At 39.6% G+C, this 10,534-nt stretch overlaps 1 protein-coding gene across 4 annotated transcripts; it reads left to right on the plus strand.

Moving 5' to 3' along the window:
- Positions 1–2,857: 2,857 nt before the first annotated feature.
- On the plus strand, positions 2,858–9,977 carry CREBZF (CREB/ATF bZIP transcription factor). 4 transcript variants are annotated; one of them, XM_080687126.1, is made up of 4 exons: positions 2,858–4,167; positions 4,380–4,457; positions 5,560–5,628; positions 7,385–9,977. In XM_080687126.1, the coding sequence occupies exons 1-2, from the start codon at positions 3,116–3,118 to the stop codon at positions 4,393–4,395; spliced, it is 1,068 nt and encodes a 355-aa protein (XP_080543252.1). In that variant the 5' UTR covers positions 2,858–3,115; the 3' UTR covers positions 4,396–4,457; positions 5,560–5,628; positions 7,385–9,977. The 4 variants fall into 4 exon arrangements, with proteins under 4 accessions (XP_080543252.1, XP_080543251.1, XP_080543250.1 ...); XM_080687125.1 differs by lacking the exon at positions 7,385–9,977 and having other exon boundaries at positions 4,687–6,249; XM_080687124.1 differs by lacking the exon at positions 7,385–9,977 and having other exon boundaries at positions 5,560–6,249.
- Positions 9,978–10,534: the final 557 nt, after the last annotated feature.

Raw genomic sequence — 10,534 nt, forward strand, 5'->3', positions numbered from 1 at the left:
AACCTACAACCAAGATTACTCTACCCAGCAAAGCTATCATTCAGAATTGAAGGGCAGTTAAAGAGCTTCACAGATAAGAAAAAGCTAAAGGAGTTCATCACCACCAAACCAGTATTATATGAAATGCTGAAAGGTATTCTTAAAGAAGAGGAAGAAGAAAAAAGTAAAGATAAAAATTATGAACATCAAATACATATCTATCAACAAGTGAACCTAAAAATCAAGTGATTAAAAACCTGAGGAACAGAATAATCTGGTGAATATAATAGAATCAGGGCATAGAAAGGGAGTGGACTGATAATTCTCAGGGGGAAAGGGGTATGGGGGGTTCATGAAGAGAGTGGACAAAAATCATACACCTATGGATGAGGACAGTGTGGGGGAGGTAAGGGCAGAAGGTGGGGTGGGAACCGGGTGGAGGGGAGTTATGGGGGCGAAAAAGAAGAAACAATTGTAATAATCTGAATAAAGATTTATTAAAATAATAATAATAATAAAAATTAATGGAAAAATACCCTCCGGTGAGGATTAACAAAAACAAACAAAAAATAAATAAAAATGATTAAATGTTTTTTTTTAAAAAACTTCCTTCTCTTTCAGTTTTCTACTTATCTCTTAGACCAACTACAAAGGCTCTTATGCCATGTATATTTAGACCAAAATATTGTAATTTGGGGAAAATATAATAGATCAATCCAGGATTTTGAATTTTTCCTAAGGAGAAAATGCAGTTGGATGGGATTACCAGTCACACAAAACACCTGTACCTCAAGGCAGGTTAGAACATATATCACCTTGAACTGTACAGTATTCTATTTTAATAAAATCTTTCCTAGTTGGAAGGTTAAAAGGGACATGGAGGCCATTTATTTATTTTTCTAGCTACCATAGATCATAATTATTTTGTCCTTGGCATAATTGTTTTCATTAATTGGCCTTAAGTATTATGCCTTCAGCCCAAACTGGAGACCTGTTCATTCAATTATTCAAGAAATATTTATTGAAGCTTAAGCTGTACTAGGTACTGTTCTGGATATTGGGGACTGATCAGTGTCCAGCTTTCCTTGTGCTTGCTTTCTATTCATCTAAGAAACAGCCATATAAAAGGTAGTTGTTGTTGAGGTTATCTGCTATTTTATTCCCTAGAGAAGTTGAAAACCTAAGAAGTGGAAGAAAGGTTAAGGAATTCATACACTTATACTTTACTCATGAACAAACAAAGGAAAATCTCTCTCTCTTTCTCTCTCTTCCCCCCCCCCCCACTCCTTCCCTTCCTCTCCACTCTCCCTCTATGTCTCTGCTATTTGGACACTAACCTTTCCCTCTTTTTTTTTTTTTTAATATATATTTTATTGATTTTTTACAAAGAGGAAGAGAGAGGGATAGAGAGTTAGAAACATCGATGAGAGAGAAACATCAATCACCTGCCTTCTGCACACCCCCCACTGGGGACGTGCCCGCAACCAAGGGACATGCCCTTGACCGGAATCGAACCCGGGACCCCTCAGTCCGCAGGCCGACGCTCTATCCACTGAGCCAAACCGGTTTCGGCTAACCTTTCCCTCTTTAAGAACTCCTTATCTTCCTTCCTATTTCACCTATGTTTTCAAATAAGTGGCCTTGTTAAAAATTTAAATGGTTTTATTTCTAATTTATTTAGGAACTGCTTCCAATCTCAAATACCTTGTGGGATTAAAGGAACAAAGATAAACAACCCTATGAGGAAACAATCCAGAATGTGGTGCATTTTCAAAACAACTGACCTTGTCTCCTCAAAAAACCAATATTAAGAAAAAACTAAAAAGTGAAAGAGAAATGGGGGGTGGAGGCCCCACAAAGACATAGCAACCAAATGCAGTAAGTGACTCTTGTTTGGATCCAGACTCAAAAGAAAATATTTGCTATAAAAGATTATTCTGAAAAAATTTGAATAGGGCCTGGGTAGCAGATAGTATTAACAAATGACTGTTAATTTTCTCAAGACCTGATAGTGGTACTATAACTATAAGAGAGAATGTCCTTATTTTTTAAGAGATGCATACTGAAGTATGTTGGGGTGGTGTGTCTCACCTACAATTTTGGGATTTTTGAGTCAGCAAAAATAATTATGTTTTACAAACACTTATATGCAGGTAAAGCACATATGTCAATACGTTAATTGTTTAGTCTGGATATTGGGTTGAATTAGAGTGAATACTGTACTATATTCTGGATGTTTGGAAGTTTTTATAAGGAAAAGTTGGAAAAATTAAGTTATATATGAATGCCTTACTTATTTACCTTTTTTCTCTTAGTACTCTGTAAGTGTTGGAGTGAAAAGATCTTGAATTATAACGGAAGGGGAAAGGCGTAATGTCAAGAAGAATCTGGCCACCAGTCTTAAATTTAAAAGCAGTCCAGGAGAACTTTAAACTTACTCAAAAGTTGGTACCCTCCGGTGTGGCTGTGGCTGGGCGCAGAACTTTGAACCAGGAGGGCACAGGCCCTGGCTGCTTGGGTTACAGGCTCAATCCCCAGCGCAGGGCGTGCAGGAGGCAGCCAGTCAATGATTCTCTCTCATCATTGGTGTTTCTCTCTCCCTCTCCCTTCCTCTCTGAAATCAGTAAAAAATATATATATTTAAAAAGTTGTTACCTAGAAGATCAATTCTGAGACAGAGTGGTTTCACTGGAAGTGTAAGCCAGAATACAGACAGACATTTTTTTCCCCCCAATAAACTCGGGGTTTTGTTGATTTTTTTGCCGCTGTTAACATGACATCACTGGAAATCAGGAATGACTCCCACTCCATACCTCCCTGTACTCTCGCGATACTAGAGCCCAGAGCGCGAAACGCCGTGGGCGGGGCTGGGGCGAGATCGCTGCCTTCCGGCCAGGCCGTTGTCTGGGTGGCGAGGGCGAGTCATCGTGGGGCCTCGCCGCCTGGGTCTTTCTTCCCTCCCCCCGCCTGGACGTGGGGGGTCGGCCAGCCAAGTGGGGCGAGAGGCGACTCGGACCTTCCCCTTCATTTCGTTCTGGTCGGCTCACCGCTTACCCGCGCTGGGGCCTGGGGTCCTTGGGGCCCGCGAGGCCCGGTCTGAGAGGCCGGGGCCTACGTGGGCCGGCCGCCGGGCCCCATGAGGCACAGCCTGACCAAACTGCTGGCGGCCTCGGGCACCGACTCCCCAGCCCGCAGCGAGAGCCCGACGCAGGCCGCCACCCGCCCGCTGCCCCCGGACCGGACCCGGGCGGCGGCGGCGGCGGAGGAAGAGCCGGCGGACTCCAGATCTCCCTGCCGCGAGCAGCCGCGCGGCGAAGAGGCCGAGCTGGAGGACGGGAGGGGGGGCCGCGGCGGCGGGGCGGGGCGCGCGCCCTCGCCGGAGGAGATGGAGGAGGAGGCGATCGCCGGTGTCCCCGGGGAGGAGACGGAGGACATGGACTTCCTGTCCGGGCTGGAACTGGCCGATCTGCTGGACCCCCGGCAACCGGACTGGCACCTGGAACCCGGGCTCAGCTCGCCCGGGCCCCTCTCGTCCGGCGGAGGCTCGGAGAGCGGCGGCCTATGGAGAGGGGACGACGACGACGAGTCTGCGGCTGCCGAGATGCAGCGCTTTTCTGACCTGCTGCAGAGGCTGTTAAACGGCATCGGAGGCTGCAGCAGCGGCAGTGACAGTGGCAGCGGCGAAAAGAGGCGGAGAAAGTCCCCCGGAGGCGGCGGCAGCGGCAGCGACAACAACCAGGCGGCGACAAAGAGCCCCCGGAAGGCGGCGGCGGCTGCTGCCCGTCTGAATCGGCTGAAGAAGAAGGAGTACGTGATGGGGCTGGAGAGTCGAGTGCGGGGCTTGGCCGCCGAGAACCAGGAGCTGCGGGCCGAAAATCGGGAGCTGGGCAAGCGCGTCCAGGCACTGCAGGAGGAGAGTCGCTACCTACGGGCCGTCCTGGCCAACGAGACCGGCCTGGCTCGCTTGCTGAGCCGGCTGAGCGGCGTGGGACTGCGGCTGACCACCTCGCTCTTCAGAGACTCGCCCGCCGGGGACCATGACTACGCTTTGCCTGTGGGAAAGCAGCAGCAGGACCTGCTGGAAGAGGACGACTCGGCGGGAGGAGTGTGTCTCCATGTGGACAAGGATAAGGTGTCGGTGGAGTTCTGCTCGGCGTGCGCCCGGAAGGCGTCGTCTTCTCTTAAAATGTAGGGTCAAGTAATCTGCTCTTTATCCGCGTTTTCCCCTTTCAACTCCCTTACACCATGTAAAACACCTTAGTGGGACATCGTCACTGGACACATTTCAGGTGGAAAAAAAAAAGTAATATTGAATCGTTAAGTGTTTAGCTAAAAGCATGAATGTGACACTGTAACCAACTCCCAATGATAACATGTGACTATTAAATCTCTCTTGACAGTTTCTTTTTTAGGTGATTTCCTTCCTGCCAGGCTCCGTTGTAGGGGTTACAGAACAGTGGTTCCCGCCTCACCACCTGGTAAGGTTCCATCTCTTCACGTAACGCTCATGCTCTGCTGCTTAGTCTACTTTAATGGGCAACATCTCAATTTTGTGTGTGTGTGTGTGATTTTTTTTCTTTTTTTGGAAGGCGGGAGGGGAATGTAATTTGGGCCCTGTCCACCCTGGAAACAGACTTGTGCTGGTCAATAATGTATTTAAGATGCTTCTTATGGTTGAAATAGCTGTTAATGTGTCCCCTTGTTCAGACTTGCGTGTACCTAGCTCTTCTGTCCCCAGTGTGGACATGGCCTTGGATGACATCGATTCCAACTGTACACTGAAAGCTGCTAATAGAGATACAGTTTGGAGACAGTGAAACAGGTGAAGTTGGATGGAAGTTCCGAGTTGTACAAGGTGCAAATTGGAATTCCAGTATTAGAGCAACTTTTCAGAGGTTGACAAATAAGTGTTCGGGGCATGCACAAAGGTGATAGTTATTTTGCTGGAGGTGACAACAAAATAACTCTTAAATATTCAATAATGCCTTTTAGTTTTAAGTAGAAGATCTAGAACTACAATATTCAGGTTAACAGATTTTAATATCTCACTATTAGAGAAGTTGGAAATTAACATGCATATCAGACTCCTGTGTTAGTTAATTGAAGGAGGACTAAGAATGGTTAAATGAAATGCTTCTTTGAGGACCAGCACAGTGATGACCCTATCACTGAGTATGAATAAATTGTTGGACACCTTTATTTTTGTTGTATTAAAATTTTAGGTTAAATTTATGTATGATTCGATTTTGAAGGTTGTGAAATGTGAATGAAAACATGTAAAGTGAGGCTTCACAAAGAATCTTATTTTCCATATTTCAAAGATATTTTAAAAAAAGAGTGGTGCTGACTACTTAATGACATGATTGACACTTTTTCCAAAGATGAGATATATTCTTCCCTTGAAGTCCTCTATTGTCTATTGTCCAATTGTATAAATTGAGTTATGGTGGCCTTCACTGTAACAGGCATTAAGAAATTCTTTGTTAAAAAAAAAAAAAAGAAAGAAAAATTCTTTGTGAAACATCACTGTTTGATAAAGTATATACCTATTTAGCATCCTTGTTTTTCTTTGTGCTAAAGTGGATACAGCTGTTGGGGCAGAAGAGACGGGACCAGCTGCTGGCCACATTTCCTGCTTTATTTTAAAAGGTAGTATAAGAAATGAGGAAAAAGAGGTAATATCAGGGCTTCTGCTGTCTTTTCTTTTAAAATGTTCATGATTAAAAAGTTTTTCCAGCAGTCCAAAGATGTAAGTTATCTTACACACAAAATGTTTTATTTTGTTGTTATTTGGTTATGAAAATGGAATCCTTGTTCTTGCACAACTGTAAATGTTTTGTTTCTAAGAAGATAATACTAGTTGAGACTTAACTCTGGTTTCCAGTGCATCACAGCAATTTTGTAAAACCATCTACTGCACTTGAGCATGAATGGGTAGTAGCCAAACTCACAGCCTGGAGTTATGAATCTGCTTATACCTAAGTGCAGGAGCAAGCCCCTCACGATGCAGCTGCATGGATTTTTAGTGCCTACTGAATTATACATATACATATATATATATAAACCAAAAGTAGTTGGAAAATTATTTAAAATGACTAATTTGTGCTATCATTATGAAATATGTTAAATGTAGATTTTTGAAACAGAAGTCTTGAATTGAAATTTAATTAATACTTGAACATTTTGTATATATTTCTTTGTATATAATTTTGTGCAGTACCAATGACAAAAATATGGTGTCATAATAAAACCAGGTTTGTTGATCTTTCAGTTATGGGCTCAAAGAATTTTTTCATCTCTAATATGACATTGAAAAATAATGGGTGAGAATAGGAAAAATGATTGTTGTTAATGCTGATTGTGGGTCTTAAAGGTTCTGGAAGCAGTAAGTGCGTTTTTCTAAAAATTATACCATTCCTTGGAATATTTTCTTCCTAACATCAGTGCTTTTCCTGGATTATTTGAAGTTGGGGCTGGGGAAAATAGTAGTCAAGAGCTTTCTGAATAGGGATGTTTTGAAATTCCAAGTGTAGATTTTTAGAATGTCATTTTATAAATGGCAGTTTTTGAAAATACTTGATTAAGAACTTTTGAAAGTGGAGATTAGTATCACCTATTTTTAAAGCTGCTTTGTTAGGTTACTTATGTTTTAACTGTCTTTTCTTAGTTTCCATTTCATTTTTTCCCCTCTAATTTTGGCAACTCAGTGATTTTTGTCATTTTTTACATCAACTTCATAGTCTTGTTTTACATGGTATTGCATGTATTTAGGACCTATCTAACAGGGGCTTTAAATAAATGTCATATTTATGTATAAACACATTTTACTGTAAATGTCTTGAGTTTCTGAATTTACAACAGATCTGTTTATTTCAGTATGTAGTAAAAAATATCTTAAAAGTGTCCTATTCACTACTTGTTAATTAAAAAAGTTATGATTAATATGAAACTGTTGTCTTACTATTTTTAGAAAATTGTGTTCTGGTGAATAATAGTTGTATAAAGGAGATTTCTGGAATATATGGATTGTTTTGAAATTTTCTGGTTTGGTTCTATTTAATAGATGAAAATAGTATTTGGGCAATCTTTTTTTTTTTCCCTCCAAATTTTGCCTCTATGGCAAAATTATATAGAACTAGACTACAGATGTTGCTTTTTAATATTTGTCTTCTGATGGTGATAGGTATTCATACATTAACTGAACTAACACATCATATTGACCTACTATTTCTATCATATTGACTACAATTTCTGCACTTCCTTGACCTGACTTAAGTAAAATGTCCGTGTTTGTTAAAATGTAGTCACACCTCTGATATAAGCCGACAAAAAGTCTTCAAAATATTTTAAATATTTGTACATTTTATAATCACTAAATTAATCTCTCTCTCTTCTCTTTGAACAGCTTAGCAGTGTCTGCAAAAGCGAATCTTTTCCTACAACCTGTTAACTGACTGGACTGATGGTAACAAAGTAGTTGTGGGAGCCATGTCTGTCAAAAATTTGGCATCTGCTGAAAAAAATGAATGCCATTTTCAAGTTCCCAAATTACTTCTATAGTGGTTTCACTTTCCAGAAATGGAGATTTGAAAAGATTCTCTGGAATCCTTGAAAGACTTAATAGAAATACATGAGACTAAGTTAATTTTGGAACAAAATTATACTTTTTTTTGGTCTTTCAAAGGAGTGATACTCAGTTCTTCGCATACCTTTTTAAAAATTGTAACCATTGGAGAAGAGAATTATAATGTTTCATCTAGGAGTACTAGATTCTTTACATAATCAAGAGCACATTCTATGGAATTATGTTTAGTGGAATAGAATTGATAAACAAGCCATCAGAAATCACAGGCATATCATGAGTTTGTATTTCCTGGAACATGAAAGATAATCTGAAGTACAGACAGATCTTGCCAATAGAATATGAAAGTTAATGTAAAGTCCTTAACTATAAAGAGTAATCTTTTTAAATAGAAGCATTGTCTGTATATCTTTGAAAAAGTTGACTTACGATAAAATGTGTGGGTAGTAAATTGAAATTCAGGGTAATATCAGGATGTGTGGATTCTGAGGTTTTGGCTTCTTGTGCTTTCTCTGAGTACTTGACACAAAATTTTTTTAATATTTCGAGTTTTCTAATGAATGGTATACTAGTTTCTACTATTTCATATAAGTTAAAATTTCTCTAGTGTTATGCAAGGGCTTTTTAGTATTCTGGATGATGGGAGTGGCTTTTTTCATGGAATATGGGGTTGTTTTGTTTAATTGAAACATTTCTCCAGTTTATTACAGTGTGAAAAAAACACTCAAAACTCTGGATTGTTTTATTTCATTTTTGTTGGATTGTGTTAATACATTCTTTTACCTTGTCTAGACCTAGCTATGCTATCTTATCTTACATCTGAGAAGTATGCAAATGATAGATGTGGGAAATGGTGTAGGACATTAGCTCTTATTTCTTTTTTTTCCAGAATAATTTACTATAACTACTATACAGTTTATTACATAGTATTATACAAAACCTATTAAATCTACTCAGTTCCTTGTATTCTAAGTGTATTCAGTGTCTGTTATGCCTGGCAGCAGACTATTCCCAGTAGCTTCTAAAGTGACTGATAGGTGTTTTTACAGTACCAATAGTATAGCCAACTGTAATTCTACAGCCAATGATTAGGCATCAACTATTCTGCTTTGATGGAACACAGTGAATAATTCACTTTTAATGAGTAATTATTTTTTAAAAGATGTGATTACCAAGTTGAGCATTTTGAAGGTTTAGTTTAAGGTCTTACTAACTTACGTTTTTAAGCTAAACAATCTGATAATGAGGTAGTAATATATTTTCAAGTTTTTAGTTTTTTTCCCAGACACATTATCAATACAGTTTTGAGACCCTCCCAAATGTTTATTTTTATATTTCACTGTGTTTTTTCTTCACAACCTGGATAGTTAACCACTTAAGCCAGGAATTAAAAAGGGGGAGGTTTTTCATTAGAAACTTACAGAATGTTTTGTTTGGCCAGTACAATACATTTCACATATTTGAACTTTTAATACCTCAATACTCTGTTCACCAGTTACTCCCTGTTGTCTTATCAGATTGAGCTCTGATCTAGATTACAAATGGTCATTTACTTTGTTTTAAAGTGAAGAAGAATTAAACCTGGAGGTATTTTAAATTTGATTCAGAAAGTAGCTTTGCATTAGGAACATAATGTAAAATTAGCGAAAAACAATTTTTTTTTTAAGATACAGAAAGTTGCTCATTAACTTTCCTTTCTCATTACTTTGGTTACTGACAATGGAGTTTTTATTACTAGTTTTTTACTTTTCCCCAATTTGTGCAGTCAGGATTTTCTTACTCAGCTGTTTCCCCAAGTTTTTTAAAAGAAGCCAGTACACAGCAGGCTTTAATAATTTTTAAAATTTTATTGTGCCATAATTACTTGTTTTGATGAGAATGTTTTGCTCAATTTTTAGTTATTCTAATTTTACAGTCTAAAACTGTTGCCCTAACCGGTTTGGCTCAGTGGATAGAGCATCGGTCTGCGGACTCAAGGGTCCCAGGTTCGATTCCGGGCAAGGGCATGTACCTTGGTTGCGGGCATATACCCAGTAGGGAGTGTGCAGGAGGCAGCTGATCGATGTTTCTCTCTTATCGATGTTTCTAACTCTCTATCCTTCTCCCTTCCTCTCTGTAAAAAATCAATTAAAAAAAATTAAAACTGTTGGTATACATAGGTGCAGTCACAAATGGTGTTTTGAACATTTGTGTACTTCTGCTAATATTCAGACTTGAATTTTATTGGTGGGCCAACTTCCTTTAGAACGTGCCTCCAAATTCTGTATCTTTCCTATTATATACCCATTGAGGTCAGTTTCCTAGACCTCCCCCTCTGGATTTCCGTGTACTTATAGTACACTAAATTTATATTACAAATTTATATTAAGTATATATATGAATACTTTCCTTTTAGAGCCAAATAATAAATTGTAAAAGACGGATTTAAATAGTTTGCTGTCACTGAACTATTAAAAATGATTATCCTGACTGAGGTAGTGTTCTTTAGGTCTTGGCTACAAATGACTTTCCTTAAATTATAATGCAAATTCATGTCATATTCCTGGACCAAAAATTTTGGTAAGGTAGATTTATAGCAAGATTTGAAATAACATGCTCTTTGGCTTATGTTGCCCATTTTATTACTCTGAGTGGCCAGATTATTATCTCTGAATGCATAATAATCTGACCACTCAGTGTATATCCTATATAATAAAAGGCTAATATGCAAATTGTCCCCTCGACCAGGAGTTCGGCCAGAAGGCAGGCCGGCCAACTGCCCATGTCCCCTCCCCCTGGCCAGGCTGGCTGGACCCCACCCATGCATGAATTCATGCTCCGGGCCTCTCAGATACACACACACATGCACACACACACACACACACACACACACACACACACACACACACACGAGTGGACAGATTATTATGCGTTCAGAGATCATAATAATCTGGCCACTCAGTGTAATTGAAAAGATGATTTAAGAAATACATG

Source organism: Plecotus auritus (assembly GCF_963455305.1).
Source record: "Plecotus auritus genome assembly, chromosome: 9".
NCBI classification, from domain to species: Eukaryota; Metazoa; Chordata; class Mammalia; order Chiroptera; family Vespertilionidae; genus Plecotus; species Plecotus auritus.

Coding starts and splice junctions, on each gene's coding strand:
- CREBZF (XM_080687126.1), top strand. CDS start 3,116: ATGAGGCACAGCCTGACCAAACTGCTGGCGGCCTCGGGCACCGACTCC.